At 38.4% G+C, this 19,991-nt stretch overlaps 1 protein-coding gene across 1 annotated transcript in view; it reads left to right on the top strand.

The window, feature by feature from the left end:
• abca12 (ATP-binding cassette, sub-family A (ABC1), member 12) overlaps positions 1-19,991 on the top strand; it is a 69,878-nt gene that overhangs the window by 43,625 nt on the left and 6,262 nt on the right. Inside the window, exons 53-69 of the mRNA XM_015056903.1 lie at positions 922-1,011; positions 1,998-2,085; positions 2,231-2,358; positions 3,529-3,616; positions 3,938-4,046; positions 6,424-6,478; positions 8,408-8,585; positions 8,684-8,799; positions 11,571-11,733; positions 11,841-12,094; positions 12,346-12,550; positions 13,083-13,192; positions 13,427-13,577; positions 17,743-17,877; positions 18,949-19,052; positions 19,318-19,410; positions 19,538-19,643. Of these exons, the coding sequence (XP_014912389.1) occupies positions 922-1,011; positions 1,998-2,085; positions 2,231-2,358; positions 3,529-3,616; positions 3,938-4,046; positions 6,424-6,478; positions 8,408-8,585; positions 8,684-8,799; positions 11,571-11,733; positions 11,841-12,094; positions 12,346-12,550; positions 13,083-13,192; positions 13,427-13,577; positions 17,743-17,877; positions 18,949-19,052; positions 19,318-19,410; positions 19,538-19,643 (2,173 nt within the window). The remainder of the gene's footprint in view (positions 1-921; positions 1,012-1,997; positions 2,086-2,230; positions 2,359-3,528; positions 3,617-3,937; positions 4,047-6,423; positions 6,479-8,407; positions 8,586-8,683; positions 8,800-11,570; positions 11,734-11,840; positions 12,095-12,345; positions 12,551-13,082; positions 13,193-13,426; positions 13,578-17,742; positions 17,878-18,948; positions 19,053-19,317; positions 19,411-19,537; positions 19,644-19,991) is intronic.

Raw genomic sequence — 19,991 nt, 5'->3', positions numbered from 1 at the left:
AGAAGCAACGCCGCTCTGATTTCACGGGAAACAATCTCGGAGCATTTGAAATAGAAATAGCAGGATATTCCACAAATGTGTGATTTAATCACTTCTTTCCACACAATTTGCATGTAGCTCTTGTACAATCAATTTAAAGTGGTAGTTTGTTGAAGGGCAGATGGACTTTAAGTACAAGGTGCTGGCAAAGAATGCAAAGATTCAAGGTCATCGAGATGCAGAGAGCCGCGATGCTTGATCAAAGGGAGAGAGATGAAGAGTGTCAGTAGATCGTGAGATGGCTTCATCCTCAACATTTTCTGTTGTTTGATCAAGGGGACATGAAGCAGGGGAGAAAACGCTGAAGTGTGAATCCATATCAAAGATGGAGCGGATACTCCTCCTAAACCTCTTTAACTTGACACACAAATTAGGCCAACAAACGTGACACTTCATTATATTTAGCATGAATGCTATGGGTGGGGGCACAAAGGCAGATTAGATGCACGTGAGGCTTCCCTGTTTGTAGATTTTATCATTATTTTCAGGCATCTAGTTTTCTGGGGGGTTTTTTTTTGGGGGGGGGGGTTTGTATCAACAATAGTAATTATCTCATTGTTTATCTATCCTGAGTTTAAATAAAGAGAAGGGGGTGACTCAAACAAAACCAGCTAAATCTAAAGTGGCAGGTCGGTTGTTTCATGCTTTCCTTTCATCTCTGCCTTTCACGTGCTTGTGTTTTTCAATAAATATAACTAATTGTGTCGACATGTCAGTTCCAGGATTAATATATTGGTTTTATGCAACCTTGCTAAAAAAAAAAAAAAAAAATCTCAGTAAAGCCCCTCAGACTGACCTTTTTTTTTGTTTTAGGTTGCATCATTTTGCTTGAAAAATTCATGGTACCTTTAAGTCTAAGCTGAGTGTTTTCTGACTCTACAGCAACCAGAATCCTCAATCCAGCCATCTGGTGGACACCATGATGTCATTCCCTGGGATCGATAACGCCTGCCTCGACGACTCTGATAACCAGTACGTAATTACGCTTCCAGCTGTTCCCATTTGCTAAAAAATACACTCATTTTACTAACTGCCTCTTCCCTTTCCAGCGATTGCTATTCTTCCCGTGCCTCCTGGTTCTCTCTTTATTTTATTTTACTGGACAGCCTCTCTCCAGTCTTTTATTTTTCATTCTCTCTGGTCTCTCTCTCATGTCTCTCCTCTTCATTTCCTTGCTGCTCAGCTCGAGGAACGAGGCTGAGAGCCTGCAGCAGGTCTCTGCGATGTGACAGCATCATCTGTATTCCATAAACACCTCGTGTTTATAGGGGAGATTTTCCCCTTGCAGGCCCTCAAATCAATGTTGGCACTCATGAAGCAGAACCATGGGGAATTTTAAACCCCCCGCCTTTCCAACCCCCCCACAAAAAATCATTAAAAGGAAACATAAAAAAGGATAGCAAAAGCATAAAACAGTTTGCATGTTTGCTCACAACTTTGTGCTATGGAAAAATAACATTTATTATTGCTAAACATTGTGTTTGCAGAGGTAAATCTAAAAAAAGTACTTTAACTATCATTATTGGCAGTTACTGTGCATGTATTTCAGCAGTCTGTTGTTTTATTTGCACATAGTGTCCCTTAAACCACTTGGTGGAAAGTAAACTGTGTGGGAGTCGAGCAATAACCCACACAAACACATTTCACGCAATATCACAACACATTAAACAGCTTGGAAAACTGTGATCAGAGAATATATTTAACTTCTAGTTCCACTGAAACCACCCAAACTCATAGCTACTTCATGAGTCACTGTGGCTTTCACTCTTCTCTCAGTTTAACCATGCACATTGTTGGTATGGCAAACATACAGGATCAACTCTTTCTGATCTGATTTATTTTCTTTCGTTTTTCAAGATTCAGAATGTTGGTATGTTCACAAACGCATGTCGAGCTGCTTTGTCTCACTGCAAATGTTTTTTTGTTTTTTTTTCTTTTTGTTATTTTTCCTCTTAAAGGATCTGCACAAAGAGCACAAACAGCTGGCGCTCCAGTGGGAATGTCTCCAAACCATTTAATGTGTGTGAATGCACCAAACAGGAACAGGTGAGTCTGGGTCAGGGAGAACAGTATGTGTGCGAGTGAGTGAGTTTTTGTGTTCTCACTTGTCTCCTCTGATGGCCACGTTCTCCATCATTGTAAAAAAAAAAAAAAGGGCAATTGTGAACCATTTGTCTTCTGTATATGACAGATTTGCGAAAAGGACAACCGTCAGCCCCCCTTCAAAGAGATCCCCTCGTCTCAGATTGTCTACAATCTGACTGGCGTCAACGTGGAGAACTACCTGGTGGCTACAGCCAATGACTTCATCAGGAACAGGTGAATGGAGGATAATTTCCCTCTGTGTAATAGTGGTGCAGTAAAATCTTTACTCATCTGTGATTAATGAGTTGCAAAATATTATTTGATTGTATTTTGATTTAGCAAGTCAAAATATAACTCTGACATGTTTTGCATAATTTTATTATGTTGTTTTCTCCTCAATTTTATCATTTTATCTGTATTTTAGTGATTTTGCAAATACTGTTTTTTAGAAGATGCTATTTTGAATTTTATTCTGAACCTTTCTTTCCTGTTAATCAACCCATCATACTATTTTCCAACTGCCTTTGATTCCATTGAAATACATATAAACTCTGCTGCTGAAATTACATACGGTGAAGTTATCAGCTGTAGTATTCTTTTTTTTTTTGTAGCTTTGATAAACGCATCTCATATTTTGCAGTTTGTAGAAAAGTGAATAAATCCACATTACAGTTTAGGGCTTACAGCTAATCAGACAGAACCTCATGTCTTAGCTGTGTGTAGCATTTTAACCTCAACTCAAACCCGAAAATGAATATTAATGAATTGTAATATCCACTAATGAGAGCATTTTTACTAATTTTTGTAATCAGAACTAAGGAATATTACATCCTACAGGCAGTTCTCTATATTCACTAAAAACAAATATATGTAGTTTATTGATTACTTGATATTGACTTGCTCATGCCTCTCCCAAAAGATGCCGCCCTGGGCGGTTGCGCATATGAGAAATCGCCACTGCATAGATGTGACAAGACTTAATATTCCCTAAACACGCTTCCTTTCATCAAATTTATACCCATGTAAAATGCACCATGATACATCGTGATAGATGAGAAACAGTGTGGCAGCACTTTGAGTCTTTCTAGTTAAATGTGTCTCTCAGAAATTGCGTTTCTATAGAGAGGAGGGAGCAGTGCAGAAATGTAAAAACTTGTTTGATAATTCCTCAAAGCTTTCTTCTCGTTGCTCAGCTTGAGATAAACTAGCCTCCTGTATGCCTCGGATGACTCTTCATGTTCGCACTTTGAGGTTTTTCCTCAAATGCTTTTTACCTCAGTGTTGGATATTTGCTGCGAGAGCGAGAGAAGAATCCACTGAAAAACAGAGTGCATGTCACATTTCATTTCTCACGAGGAACCAGAGCGGCTTGTTTTGATCGATGTGTCCACTCTGATTTTTCAGGTATGGCGGCTTTGCTTTTGGCATGCCGCTCCCACCTGACTTGCGAATGGACCTTAAGGCCGTTCCCAAAAACCGCACACTGTCAAAGGTAACTTTGTTTTCCCACTTGCCCACAGAGCGTCGTCTTATAATTTTAATTGCTGTGCTGATGAGTTTTTAGAAGCTAATATATAACATCTTAATTACACTCTGCAAGATTGATGCTCTCAGATGGAGCCGGACTGTTAAATCATCACTGTTGTCATAAATATGCTTAACTGCGACACTTGTGCAGCAAAGGCTTTCCCACAATAATATCTGAAGCGCTGCGCATCTTTAAGGTGTTCTTTCATCGAGCTAATTTACATTTTCTGAATTTTACCACTGTGAAGTGGGTGGTTGTTTTTAATGCTTGCCTTTGTGACCATAGGTCTGGTTCAACCCAGAGGGCCACCACACGATGCCAGCGTACTTAAACAGCCTCAACAACTTGATCCTGCGTTCCAATATTCCAGCAGGCAAAGATCCACAGAAATACGGTAAACTGGATTTAAGAAATTGTTTCAGGGTCTTCAGGTAATACCAGAAATAATTATGTAATAGGATTACTATTTGTTGAAGCTTAATGTCAATTTGAGATATTTTTGAGAAGTTATATCCTCAGTTTTTCCACTGTTAATCTCTGATATAACTTCAGGCAAACAATTTGTCCTTGTGAATGCACAATATAAAGATTTGATTAGAAAACAAAAACAGGATAGCAAAAATAAAAAATACATATCAGCAATATTAGCATATCAGCATTACCAGGTGCAGCCTGCACATTTTGTGTTCTAAATAAAGACAGCTGCAAACTGCTTGTTTACTCATGGTTCATTTTTGCTAGATTAAAGCCAGGGGGTGCTGTGTATCCTTACACTAACAGCGTGATGCGTGGTGCATACTAATTAGTGTCACTCACTGGGGAACTATGCTAAAGAGAGACAAGGCTGGCCCACGTTTTTTTGTTTCGTTGCAGCCCTGAGAAGCACCCCAACCATCTGCCTTCGAGCAGGACACAAACACACATGCATGCACATATGAATAATAAAATCTGCACAGATAAACATATACGGCGCATGAACAGAAGAACAGACGCATGCATTTTAATTCCCCAGCAGATGATAGAACTGCTCCAGGAAAACGTGTAAGCGTTTAAATGTTACCGTTAAAGGGGGAGGCTGGCAAGGGTGCGGATCCAGTGAGATTAATTTTCAAGGTGACCAGTTTATCTGTCAAAACTGATGCTCTCACTCTCACATTGTGCACCACAATGTAAGCAGTGGGCTGGGAGCCTTTAGATGTCTGCATCAAACGGTTTTTTTCATCCCCCCCACCCCCCTCGCAGGATTTCTGACCATATCCACCCACTATTGCAGATGTGCTGTAACACTTTAGATCATCAGTCTCTACTGTCAAGACTGTAGATTTTAATCAGACTCACTGGTGTTGCAGTTTGTATTGGCAGACTTTGTGCAGCAACCGCTTGAGAAAATGTACATTTTATCAGCTGTTTAATAACTCAAAGTTATGAGCTGAAATGTAGCATTGTGTACCACTAAGAATAATAAAACGCCTACTGCAAACTTGAATCGTAGAAAACATGGTCTATTTAGAAGGGAACAAAATTTGAAGTGATGATATTTCACAGTTAACCCTTGTGTTTACAAATGGGGTCCAACCCGACCCCACACCCGTAAAACTTGTATCATTTGCCTCAGTCCTCGCTCGCACAAGGGTTAACTTGGCAAAAAGCAAACTCCAACATCACCCTCCTTTTCATCTGAATCCAAGTCACACACACTGCGTTCTACTGATAACACAGAATGTCAGATTTGTTTCAGATGTCTTTAAAAACCATATGTGTCACACATAGATGACACCGTTACAATAGTTATGTAAATACATCACAAATGTCAAAGCAATTACCTAATAACAACACAACTTCATCTATGCAGACACTCTTTGCACAGGTGAAGGCTCACCCAAATCAGCATGCCAAATGCTGGAAGAGTCAACGATATGAAGACAAATGTAAATTATTCTATCCTTTTGCGACAGCGCAATGTAGATTGTGTGCACATACTTGGTGGATGTGGCAAAACTTGATGTTTTACAAAAAAATACTTCCTTTGTTCATATTTTCATCACATAATCATCACGCATATGCTTCAGTGCTATGTAATATGATTAAAAGAAATTACATAACCTAATGCTTGCCAAATGCTTAAAGTGGCGACCTAGACAAATTGAGACGAAAATGTCGAGGCAAAAGTAACACACCCTGGAAACGTTATAAATTTCATCCCAATGTACATACACCATACCAAGCTTAGAAGTGTGACAAGACTGGATATTGTCAAAATAAACCCCCTTTCTTCATGGTTAGGGCTAAGTACACATACATAGATATGGGAGCATATTCTGCAAGATTTAAAGAAAAATGGTTACAGCAGCTAAAGATAAATACAAACATGATATGAATATGAATTTGGATTAGTCATAAATGTCTCGTCTTTGCACTCTTGGTGCTTTTAAGGAGTGCACTGATCCTCCATTCTGTTCTGAGGCTAATGTGCTTCAGGTGGACACATGCTCTTCCCGTCTCAGGAAATGTAAGCAAAGACATGAGGAAGAGTTGTTTGTGTCAGTGAGCATCTAGAATTCCACAGGAAAATGACAAAGTAAATTCAATTCCCCCTCTGTGTGCGCCAGCAAATCAAATCATCTTGTTGTGTATTTTGCAATTGACTGTGTCCCAGGCTAAGAGAATATCATTGCTCATTTGATTCTGTGCTGAAAAAACAGCTTGCATGTGGTATTTTTTTTTTTTTTTTTTTTACAACAAAAAAAATACCCTGTTTCTTTCTATTACAGCCATTTCTGTCTCCAGCCACCCCTACTTTGGCCGGATGGATGATGAAGACATAGTGTAAGAACTAAGCTCAGTGTTCTGCTAAACTGATTACCAGCACAGAAAAGCACAAACAGCTGAAGTCATGGAAAATACCTGTATCAACCACTGATGCAGAAATTGAAAATTCTGCTGTGGATTTAAGATCTCCTAGCTTTTGTAAAAATGACAGCAGCTCAGGCTGATGTTGGAATATTTCTCATTAAGGAATATAAGAATGTGTAAGACAAGCATTCAGATTATGGTTTTACGGCCTTCCCATCATTAATGTTATAATTTCTCAGAGGGAAGAAGAGAGGTGATGCATTGGAGAGCAGTGTGAAACATGGCTTTTCTGTCACTTTAAATCAACAAACAGATGGCAGAGTCCACATTTTAAGCAGATGTTAGCATCTTGTATGTGTTAGCATTGCTAGAATCACATTTTCTGTGTGTATTCCCTCAAATTTTTTTATTATTACCATGACTGAGATTTCCTGCATATACTATTGAGTCGAAAAACGACTGGAATATCGATTATCTGTACATCACTGGTATCAACAGTTCAGTTGGTGTAAATATTCTAAAATTACCCCAGTTAGAAGGGAATATGAGTTTTTGTTTGCATGACCTGAGATGATGATAATAATAAAATCAAAAAACATCCTATTTTTCAAAATTGGACTGTGAAGTCAGGGTGGATTAAGGACAGCGAGATACATGACAGCAGTATTTACCCATATCTGATTTTCTAAATGGATTTTTCTTAGCTTGCACTATTGATCAGAGTCCCAGTGTAATGAGTGTTTATCCTTAAGGTGACACTAAGGTGGATTGATTCTCCCTGGCTTCAGAGTATTAGTTTATTAAAAATACTCTGTATTTCACTTTGGAAATTAAACTCTAAGAAGGATTTTTAGCAACCTTGTTGCTTCATGAAGCCTTCTTCTTTTTGTTACCCCGGTTGAGCTAACCCTCTCACCAGTCGATTCATTGCGACTTATCACTAGTTTCTTCTGTTGTCTGAGCTGCAGCCTGCTGACATATTGCAGCAGCCACATTTGCTCATTCATTCACTCTAGGGTAACACTTGGCTTCCTCGCTTGATATATTGATTTGGCCTATACTGTGTTAAAGATATGGCAGATGTATTCCTTAAAATGTCTTGATTCTCGCCTTGCTGTAGCTGTGCCCATGGGAGAAATTGTAAGGCTATCTTGGCTGCACTGATAACAAGCCTGCTCAGTAGCTGCCGTTCCTGGCTTTCTTCTGTAGTAAGCGCTGCCCTGAAAACACCCACCACATGTCCCCCTCTGCTGTTCCCTCGCCCTCACTCTTGGTCACTCTGGCAGATTTATCCACATCCTCCTCACAGCCTTGTGCAAGACATCCAGTCTAATCTGTGGTGTTTTAGCCACGCTAGAGCAGAGTGCTAAATGTAGCTTAGCAGTTTTCAGTGGAGAAATGAACAGCTGCTGACTGTGGGCTTCAAATAATTTGACCATCAAAAATTGAACATAGCTTCAACAAGGTTTTGACGGGTGAATCCGAACAGCCTCCACAACAGCAATCTCAACATGAATCTGTCTAATTATTATTATTTTTTTTCTTTTGGTGCTATCTTGTTATAAGTGAGGAACATTAATCTTTTTGTACAAAGAATTACTTATTAATGAGATTCCATTTATTGCTAGCCACTTCAATTGTTCAAATTAGTCAGATCTCAACAGGGGTCGCTAATGATCATTGGATGCAAAGCTTAAAAATGGGCCACCCTTTTCAAGTAATTTTCAAAGAATTCTGCCACATCCCAGTTGATTGCTTCATTTGTCTTCACTGCAGTCCACACGAAGCAAAGCAAGCTGCAATATCTTCCTCAAGAATATTTCTGATTAATGATACTTCAAGAAGTATGAGCAAAATTTAATCCAATCGTCTGAATGATTTTTTTTTTTCTTTCCCCCACAGTGTCGAGGGAATGCTTCATATCATGGTGGCCATGTGTGTACTGACAGGATTTTCAATTGCGACAGCCAGCTTTGCCATCTACGAAGTCAGTGAGCACCACAGCGGCTCCAAGAGGCTCCAGCACATTGGCGGCATCAGCGAGCCCTTCTACTGGGCTGTGAACTTCTTTTATGACATGGTATGTCTTCTTGTCACTAGGCGCCAAACCGAAAGGAACATTGCAGTACCTGACTTAATCGTGTAAATAATTGGTCATGTGTTCTTGCGGCCCCACAGGTCATTTATTTGATCCCAGTGACACTGACCATCTGTGTGATTGCTGCCTTCCAAATCCCTGCCTTTACGGATCGACAAAATTTGGGTGCCGTCAGCCTGCTTTTTGTGCTCTTCGGGTTAGTATTTTTTGGAAAAAGATTTAGAAATTACTAATTTTTTTTTTTATTTTTTTTTGCTATCACTTGTGGTTGCACTTTTCACCTCAGGTGTACAGTATGTGATAAGAAATTAGGCTATTATTATATTGTTCCAACCTTTATAGGAATCATTCAGCCAGAAGACACATTACATTAGTTGTCAATTCTGTTGTTCAAAAATATATATAATTTCTGTAATTTTGTCGGTTTCGATTATTATAAAGCTATTTTTTTTTTACTAATCTGTAACCTTTGGAAACATTACAATTGCTCAAAAGCATCAAATGGCCTAAGAAATTTGTAATGAGACAATAATCATTTTTAGATCGGAAAACTATGAAGATTTTACTATTTGTATTCTTAAATCTAAAAGTTATATGATTTTTTTTTTATCACATAAAAGTAGTAAATTAAATAACTCCTTACCCATTCTCCCTATTTTCCTAATCTTCTTCTGAGTAATCTATTTCTAATTTAGGATTATATTAACGTCATCTTCTTGGAGCGCTTTTGCAGATGATTTACCAAATTGTAGCTAATTTAAAAAAACAAAACAAAAAAAAAACAAGGTTTGAGCAGCTCCATCCTGCTGGATGCAATTTTTTTGCTCAATCAGGGCTACAAACTTCATTCATATCTAAATACAAGATGCTCTGGTTACATAACAAACAACTGTACTGTGTGACTCAAGAACGAGTCTCTGTTGTAGCAATTAACCCTTTGTGGTGTAGATCATCACATTGCATTGAAAAAGTATTCAGCCTCTTAAACTTGAGTTTTCTTTTGATGACAAGCATCAATAAATTTTTATTGGGATTCCATGCGATAAACCAACACAAAGCAGTCCAAGACTAGGTAAAGCAAAAGATGAGTTATTTATTTTTTTCTGCTTACAAAAGAACATTTTAAAGTAGTTCCCATGTGTTATGCCCCTTGAGACAATGACTTGTAGAACCATCTCTTTTTGAGATTACAAGTTGACTTCAATTCAATTCAATTTGTTTTTAGAGTATCTCTATACCGGTTTTCTGCATCTGTATGGCTTAAACTCTGATTAGATAAAAAACCCAGTGTGTACAGTTATTTTCGTTCCTTGTCACCTTTGAAAGTTATTTTTAGATCTGGGTTTTCAGTAAGCTTTTCTTCCAATGTTGCTCTGGATTTAGCTTTACTTAGCTTCCCATCCTGACTAAAGAAAAGCATCCCCACAATATGATACTACAACTATGAGGGGAGTGCTGGTCCAAAGTGATTTTTCAAAAATTTTATATTTTGAGGTTTGTCGCAATAAGATAATTTCCGACTTTGTTATTAGGTTTTTTTTAACGCAAGAAATCCTGTTGGATTTGTGTGAATTCATCCTCCCAAGCCCCAAACTCTAAAGGTAGAATTTAAAGTCTATAAAATCCTAGGCAAAAATAAATCCACAGATGTATTTTTTGACTGGAAGGGTACATAATGCTTTATGGTGTAAGGCCCAGGGGCTTCTGACTAAGCATCAGTGTGTAACAAGATGTCAGCACGAAGCTTCTGGCTGCCTGTAAAATATTATCAATATGAAGACTGAAATCTTGTTGGCAAACAGTGAAACTTTGGATCAATCAAAAATCCAATGTTTCTTACAGAGGATTTTCCTAAGCCTTGTGATCATTCAACTGCTCCTGCATTTACAACAGCCTTTCCTCGCATATGCACTGGGATTTCTAATCTCTAATGGGTGTTACTTTGTTTGCTGCGAGGTTAAATTCACAGCACAGACCAGACGGAGGCTGCTGCTGTCAAATGTAAAAGACAGCTATGTTTTTTTGTTGTTTTTGTTTTGTACTTTCTCATTTCTTTTGACAACAGATGGCATTAGCATTGAAAGGCTGTTATAAAATCCCTCCCAACATCAGTAGACAGACAGAAAGAGGTCTAAGTAATAAATAGACCCTAATACAGTGACGGATGGATCCCAAGTTTTAAAATCCTTCTTGATAAAGATATTCAGATTTTTCAAACCAATAGAGTGTTGTGTTTTCTTTATCTGCACCGGAAGACTTATTATATCATTATATCATTCACCAACTGTAGTGGAAATTTAGACCCCTGTGTTGGCCGTTGTTGTTCCCAGGCCTCATATTGAGTCCTATATCATCGTAGGCAGAGTCAGCACTCTGCTTCTCATTTATCAGACAGATGTCTCCCTCCCAAGCAATGAGTAATCGCACTGCTCCATCTGTCAGGCTGCACCCACCTGGTCTGGTGTGCAGCCTTCTTGCTTCTGTTCCTTGTCATGGCTTGGCACCCACAGTCTGCCGACCAAGCACCTTTTTTTTTTTGGACATGGCACACAGATGCTTTGTCTCTGTCTCACTGTGTATCTCTTTCAATTCCTTTCCTCCTCTTTTTTATTTTTCATTTCTCTCTTTGTTTCACTTTTTTTTACTGTTCCTCACTAACCCCTCCCCCACCAATCAGACGAAGCAGCAGATTACGTGAGCGCAAAAGGAAAGGAGATGTTTCTCCACCTGGAGAATAAAGAGAGAAGTAATTTATCTTTGTCTATTTCGGCATAAGGACTGAATGTTTACTCTCCTTGTGGTGTGGTATTTTCCACTTTGCTTTTTTCAATATTCCTCTGTGCCTGCTTTCATCAAGCTCGAATCGACTGTTTGGTCTGTTTAGAGACCCTCGTTTAAAGATTTTTTTTTCTGGAGGTTATTTGTGATAAATGATTTTGAAATATTCTTCCTTTGCCAAACTCTCAGGTTTGCCACATTCCCATGGATGTATCTGCTTGCGGGTATCTTCAAAGATGTGGAAAAGGCCTTCATCACCTATGTGTGCATCAACCTCTTCATCAGCATCAACACCATCATCACCACCTCCATTCTGTACTTTTTGGGACAAATATCAATGCACAGCAAAGAGGTAACCAGCATACTTCACATATCCACCAAGAGCACAACATCTAGTTCAAAAACAAGATCTTTAAGCTTATTTTTATTATTTTTTTTTTATTTCTTTCATCCTAACAGATCATCCAGGAGATCCTGGGGAAGCTGAGCAACGCTTTCCTCATCTTCCCTCAGTTCAGCTTTGGGAACGGACTGATGCTGCTGGCCAGGTCGAACATCGAGGTCCAGATTCTCAGCGGCTACGGGATTGACGCCTACAAGAGTCCATTCTCCACAGAGAACTTGGGCTGGATGTTCATCTCTTCCCTCATCCAAGGATTTGTCTTCTTCACTCTGCGCCTCTTGCTGAACAGGTCCCTCATACGGACAGTCAGGTAAGGTGCCAGATGTTAAAGGCAGTTTTTTTTTTTTTTTTTTGTTGATTGTCCTTAAGAACAACACCAAGTCAGGGTGCGCTCTTTTTAACCCTTAAAACCAATACAACATGTGCAGAATGTTGTTTCAAGGTCTGTTTTTTCAATCTTGTTGAAGAGGTTGGATATACAACAGGTGCAGCAAAGTGTGGCTGAGTGGGTGGAGTAGTGTGTCAGAAGATGGTGAGTTCAGTACCTCTTTTTTTTTGTAGACATCTAATTCTGGGGAGAAAGACATTGCATCAGTCTGAGCTTGAAGAGGAGGATGAGGATGTGGCAACGGAGAATCTTCGGGTGGCCAGTGGAGCAGCCAGCTCAGACCTTCTGCAGATCAACCAGCTCACGAAGGTCTACCAACATTTCAGTAAGAAGGTTCCTGCTGTCAAGAAGCTGTCCGTGGGCATCCCTGCTGGAGAGGTAAGAACTCTCAAACAAAAACACAAATTAGTAATACAATGGAGTCTGATTAAAGGCTGTGTGACAGTGAAGTGGTCATTGTTTCCCTAATTACCAACCTGTGGCAGAAATAAATCTCTGTAATTGTCCAAACAAAGCAGAGTCCAAATAATGTCTAAATTATGCTGTTTTCTGAAGAGTTTAGCTCTTGTACAGCTCGCCATTAGAGATTTAAACCAAATTCAGTTTTGTAATTATTGCTATTATTATATAATCAAATACTAATAACATAGCAATCCCAAGTATCCATATTCTGTGATCCCGTTGACTGCTTTTACAAAGTTATTGCCCAAACTGACATTTACTATCAGATCTTTTAGAGGTTAGGTTATTTCTCAATATCTTTTTGTTTATCCATTTGTATTTAACCACTAGCTTTGTTTTTGCTACATTGTTGCAGATTGAAGCTCTGAAAACTTGCATGAACATTGATGTAATCTTACTGCTTTCTAAATAACTATTTGAGTTACTAAGTTACGTCTTTGCCTTCCAGTGCTTTGGCCTCCTCGGAGTGAACGGGGCAGGAAAAACAACCACCTTCAAAATGCTGACTGGAGACGTGAGCCCCACTGACGGCTCCGCACAGATCAGGGACAGGAATGGGTAAGCTGTATAACGATTAGCTTATACACAAAACTTTTAAACATTTTCTTTTGTGTGGTGTTGATGGAACTAGGTAAATGTTAGTAGCGTAGCTTTTACATTATTATTATTATTTTTTTTTTTTTTTGAGGATACAGATATATTTCAGATGCTTACATACCATTCTGTTATTAAGTATGTCTCAGAGAGAAAATAATATTTGATGCCGTTTAAAAACATTTTTCTTGCCCCTAGGCGCCTGGTGGACATCATGGACTGCCGTGGCCAGGGAATTAACATCGGCTACTGTCCCCAGGTGGATGCACTCGACGATCTGCTCACTGGAGAAGAACATCTGTACTTCTATGCTCGCATCCGTGGCATCTCAAAGAGAGAGATAGCTGGGGTAAGCAAGAGCTGTCTTTCAAAGCTTTAGGTAGTGACAACATCATATGCAAAACGACACAGGATCTGATACATATTCCAAGGTGCACTCTCAGTGCAGCACTGGAAGCTGTTGCTTCCATGCATACCTAATCAGAGCGCATGATGTGTGCTGAAAGCCTTGCAGTGCGGAGCGAAATGGAAAAGCTATTGTCATCTTGGCTCGGCGTCCAAACTTCAGAATTGAGGACTGAAGTTTTCATCAATGCAGACGTGCTTTTTGCATCGCTGCAAATTTGTGTTTAAATGATACATTGATGGTGGTAGGATCTTATTAGATGTGTCACTTTATCCCCATTCTTCTCATTTATCTTTGAGAGAACTAATCAATCTTGCTTCTGTGGTAATTACCCAGCGTGCCTGTCTGTCACTGCTGCCAACATGAGAGAAATTAGCAGAGGAACAAAAAGAAAATGGAGTTTAGAGGGAGCTTTGAAAACATTTTGCATATAGAGCAAGCAATCTTTGTCTTTCTGACAACCTGTATGTTATTTGCTTTTGTGCTAATCTTGTGTTTTTCCCTGATCAGCTCCCGACATGGCGGATGCATTGCTAGAACCCAAGGCAGTGCACTTTCATGCATAAAATTAAGCAGTCATGGATCAATAATCATAGATTAATTATTTTATATTTCTGGTCCTTTCCTATTCTGATTATTGCACTCCAAAGCCAATTCAACATAACTTCCTTTTGGAATATTTTTCTTTTAAAATCGATAGACTTACCATAAACCTTTTAGTTCAGTGCAGTAGTATGGTCTATAGCAACACACTTTGTGTAAGCTAAAGCGTATTTATTTAACAAATTTATATTCAGATGATGAAACAAATAAGGAAAATAAATTGTTGTGACATACATCTCTTACCATGCTGTAAACTAAAATATTCAAAGAATATAACATATAACACTTATCACAATCAGACAACATAGGAAAAGCTCTGGTGCCTACCTCCAGCAGTTAAGTAATTAGCTCATGATATTTTTTTTTTTTTTGTGTAAATACATTGAAGCTAGTATTTTTACCAGATGTTATCATTTAATGAAAATCACATACTTCAACATGCTTATCTGGTACAGTCCCATAATAAAATATGACTTAAAATCTGTTACCTTTAGGGACTATGTAAGATGATTAAATATTTTCAATGATAAAATCTGTTTTTTTTGTTTGTTTTGTTTTTTTTTTGTTTTTTTTTCTGTTGTCTGAACCAATATCCCCTCAGATGAAATTACTTAGGTGTTTAGATAATATAATCTTTGCATCATCTGATTAATACAGAAATTGAATAAGTGTATTTCTTTCCACTGCATTTACAGTAGATGCACTTTGTAATTGTGCGGCTTACCTCTATGGAAATACCAAAATACAGCTGAAAATCTGTGCCACTTAACTGAAGGGGTTTGTGAGTTCAGTGTAAATAAGCACGGTCATCCAGTCAGGTTAAAAGAGAGATTCAATCAGTCATGTTTCATGACTCATGCTTTTCTAACTCATTAATCTTTTTATAGCCCACCTCACTGACCACACAGAATAAGCACATCTTTATGTGACCTCACCATCATTACATTAGTTCAGAGAACAAAGCAATAAATCTCTAAAAGCTAACATTGATCTAGCTAAGGTCGACTGAGGCGACGTTCTGGGATGATGTCATAGCTCAAAGGTAGAAGAGGCCAAAAAGTTGTCTTCGCATACAACGTAAGATATGTTTATCGCTTTTTTGACTTTTGGTAGTCTGCTAAAACGTGCTATCATTTCTCACAAGTACTGACAGCTGGCGCGGCAGTTGTCATGACAAATCTGGATTACACGCAGAAACAAAAAAAATAAATAAATAAATATATGCCTCCCTTTCTCTTCCTGCGCTCCATTTTCCACAGAAACTAAAAAACATTGATTGTCTCTGACACTCTCAGTCATGTTATCAACAGAACCAGAGACAACATCAGCAAGTATACTCAGACACACAGACACACAGAGAGACAATGAAGTGCAGAAATAGACGGCTGACACTAATCACTGTCACCGCTGTTGTCGCAAGCCCTTCGCCTTCATCTGATCAGGCTAATGACAACAATGGTTGTAATAGCCACAACGGCAGTGTCGGCCTAATTCACCAAGATGAAGTTATATATAGAATTTCTCTTGATGATGTCTCCCGCTGACAGTCCCCTTGCTGTGGATAATGAGACAAACCTTAATGGGGTCATTTCACGTTGACATGGTTTTGTCGGCTTAATGAGTTGTTACATCAAAGGTGCTGGAGAGTGGCTTTTATGAGAGAACATGAAAACACAACAAATTTTGATCTGAACCTGGCAGGAATGTAATGAGCTGCAGCTACTAGTCATTCAGACTCGGTAGATGAATACCGAGTAGTTTTCGCAACTATTTAATTTTGTAGACATTGTTCGACTACCTGGACCAGTGAACCAAACAGAGGGGGAGAAAAAAAAGAGTTACAGCTGAAATCCTCTTAGAAAGGAAAAGTAGAAAAGCTAAGCCAACTGAGGTATCTATGGCATTAGCTTGCTCTATTGATCTGCTTTCCCAACTCTCCAGCTGGTGAGGAAATGACCATAGTTTAATTGGAAATGACCTCAAGCTTTTTTTTTTTTTTTTTTTTTTAAAGCACACTGGTATTAGAGCTCACAGTTCCATGCGATTGATAAAAAGAAAACCGTGGAGATATTTTTTTTAAGCGCCTCTAATCGTTAGGTATCATTCTGCTTTGTTGACTTGTTCCTTTGCAAAAAAAAAAGAATTTACTGACATGCACCAAATAGATTTTCCTGCATCGGCTCCTGCTGCCTTAGGACTGCTGCCAGTTTTTGATAGAGTAAAGTCACCATGTAATGTCATCATTGTAGTGCAAACAATATTAAATATGCATGCGAGCGGAGCTGATAGACACCTTGTGTAATTTACTGTGTTGCTGTAGTGGACAGAATAGGAGAAAGCAATTACTGTAAGACCATTAATATCAAGTTCCCAGTGAGGGGCAGGCCACTTTTTGCTCTTTGTCCTTGTAAATCCACATTTCCCTGCTGAGTATACGCTCAAAGCAGTACTGGCTTTTTGGACCTCCGCTGAGAGCATCCATTTGGTGGATTAAATGGGTAGGAAATCAACTTTCAGGCTGTTGGTTTAGATCAGCTTTAGTTAACAATTGAATGGCTTTTGGTTTTCCGTGTTTGAAATACCATACAGCTACGATCAGAAGTTTACATACACCCAACACGTACATTTTGCAGGGAGGAATGATTTTGCCAGTTGATTTATTTTTTAAAAAATTGTTTTTTTTTTTTTTTTTTTTTTTTTTTTACACATTTTCATCCAGACAGTGTCAAAATGATTCATGAAGGCTCAAATATATACTTCCAGATGAATGTCTCTCAGCAAGCAGCAGAGAAACTGCACACTTCTTATAGCCATCAACGAGATTCTGGTGTACTTTTTGGCAGGATGTGTGTCCATTATTTTTTTATCATAAATACTTGAGCTTATTTAAATTGATTAGTCTCCTGGCATGGAGCTGATTTTAAAGAATTTTCAACAAACTTTCAACAGATCTGGAGTCAGAAGATTAAGGAAGCCTTTTAGAGAAATTGTTGATTTGAGTTTTGAGTTTGAGGCCCTAATTAGGTTGCAACTCTTATGTATGTGTCTCCTTTACATGTTTTGTGCTCAGACGAGACGAAGATTGAGCTATTTTGTCGTCACGACAAATCCAATGCTTGGATGAGTTAAGGCAAGGATTCCAAAACCAACTTTCAAGCGTGGTGGGGTAAAAAAAGTTATCATGCGAAGTGATTTGTTTTCCACCAGTGGCAAAAAAAGAATTAGGGAAGATCTGGATTAAATTCAAACATGAGTAGTTTTCTAAAAATATTTGAAGTTGCCAATGAAGAGTGTGTGTAGACCACTGACAAGACTTTTACTTGTAAATTTACCTTTCAGTTCGATAAATAATCAGTCACTTTTGAGTTTGGAATGTTACAGGGACAGAGAATTACGATGTTCTTGCGTTTTATTTAAAAAAATAAACATGAAAAAGACAAACCTATGGTACTAGTTATCCTGATCATCCCTTGTTTAATCCCCTGCATGCTTCCTTCCCTTATAGGTGGTGAACTACCTTCTGAAGAGGCTAGAGCTGAATTACTACAAAGACATCATCACAGATGGATACAGCTGTGGAACCCGCAGAAAGCTCTCCACTGCTCTTGCGCTCATCGGACATCCACAAATCCTGCTACTGGTAAGGAGGATGGACCTGTCTATACAACCCCACCTGGCTAATTATTTCCCTCAATGGTCACCAGAATGATAATATCAAGCTAGGTGATTATAGTTAGTTTTTTTTAATGGTCCTTAAAGTAAATTAGATGTTTGCACATTGCATTTGTAATGAACCCTTAGATTGGATGGATCTTATTAATTACCCCACATCTCAAAGGTATACAGTACTGTATTTCTTGTAGCTTTAGACTTTATTTTTATGTTATGTTTCTAATAAATTATTCTTTCAGTCTCTCCATATCTTTCTTGGCTTTAGCATAAGTAAATCAAAATTTTGTAAACTCCTCCAGGTGCTCTGTCACAATCCAATTATTGTTCTGCAATTTTTGTCAAGTTTTATAAATGCTCTTCAGTACCGATATTACCCTGATTCTGATTTACAAACTATGATACCAGAAGATGTAAGACAAGATATAATCTACTGTAAAACTTGGACTTTTTATGATTTTAAAACTAAAACAAAATGATTGTAGAATTAGCATTTAAGCTGTCTCTACTGTTATATGTACGCGATTAGCATTGTGAAAACAGCAATTTCCTTATAACTTACTTCTGAAATTTCAAAATGGCTCCCAATGCTTCATCATGTTTCATAATAAACAGATGCTCAAAATAATCAAACTGAGCAACTTTGATGTACTTTGCTCAGGCTTATTGTTTTCTGCTGAAAGTCTTATTGTCTCCAACGTTGAAGGAAATTACATGTCTTGATCTCTTTGAGAATACAGCTCTTTTTTTTTAAATAGCGTTTTAAATCTTTACCTTTTCAATGCCGTGCTGACGCATTCTGAGGGAAACCTTAGTAATATTTTATTCACACTCTATTCATTTTAAGAACACAGTGTTGTTACCACAACGTGGTTGTGATTAAAGCAGTGGGTTCATCGATAGGATAAAGGTGAAGTTTTTGAGATGATGATGAGGAAAATGGGCTGATTCCAGTCACATACCACTTTATGGTATGTCACTGCATCGCTAATACTAATATCAATGCACTCCTCTTCTTCACTGACTCATTTCATCTTCCCAGGATGAGCCAAGCTCTGGCATGGATCCACGCACCAAGCGTCATCTATGGAAGATCATCTCAGAGGAAGTGAGGGGCAAATGTGCAGTGGTTCTAACCTCTCACAGGTAAGAAGCAAATTCTAATTTCAGCTGACTAAAATCTATACTTTGCCTTTTTATTAATAGGAGTAAAGATAAAAAAAAAATAAAAATCTAAGTGGACAAACAAGTTGGATAGCAGTGTAGCACCATATGCTTTGTGTTTTCCCTCTCTTTTGTAGTGTTCTGCAAATGAAACATGCTGAAACAATAATATTTAAGAGTAATTATTCTAAGTTTGAATGGTCCTTGCATGACCTTTTATCTTTCTCCCCTTGTCTCCGGATCTCAGCATGGAGGAGTGTGAGGCGCTCTGCAGCCGTCTTGCCATCATGGTGAAAGGTCAGTTCCGATGCCTGGGCTCCCTGCAGCACATCAAGAACAGGTTAGTGACCTCTACTCATCCTTCAACACACCTCCGCTCTCTTCCTCACCCACACGCCTGCCTCAGACATGTAATAACAGTTCATTGTTTGTAAAAAATAAAAAAATAAAAAATTTCTTTTGTGTAGGTTTGGCAGCGGGTTCACTGTGAAGATGTACTTGGCCAAGCCTTCGTGCGACGCAGAGGAAATCACTGCTTTCATGCAGCGCAAGTTCCCCACCACGTTTCTCAAGGTGAGCTTCGTCAAGTCATCAAAGGAGTCAAAAGTACTTAACAGAGTTAAGGTGAAAGACTGTAGCATGCTCTAATAAATGTGGCGAGACATCTATTTATGTTTGCTGTAAAGAAAAATAGCAGATGTAACACGATTATGAAATAAAGTAGAGTCTGAGTCTTTTAAGTCAATGTGTTTCTCTCCCTTATTAACACATTGAAGAGACATATTTGGAACTTAAAATTTTAGCAGCTTAAAGGTCTGGTGAAATTGTGCAGTTTTTTTTACTGTTTAAATATGTAGATAGTTGTATTAAAAATATAGTTTAATCTTACAGGACTGAATCAGTGATATGTATATTTTTGAA

This window comes from Poecilia latipinna, unplaced genomic scaffold, assembly GCF_001443285.1.
Source record: "Poecilia latipinna isolate Pla-1442-1.1 unplaced genomic scaffold, P_latipinna-1.0 Scaffold1416, whole genome shotgun sequence".
In the NCBI taxonomy this organism is placed as follows: Eukaryota; Metazoa; Chordata; class Actinopteri; order Cyprinodontiformes; family Poeciliidae; genus Poecilia; species Poecilia latipinna.
This window is presented reverse-complemented; position numbering and strand designations above follow the sequence as displayed.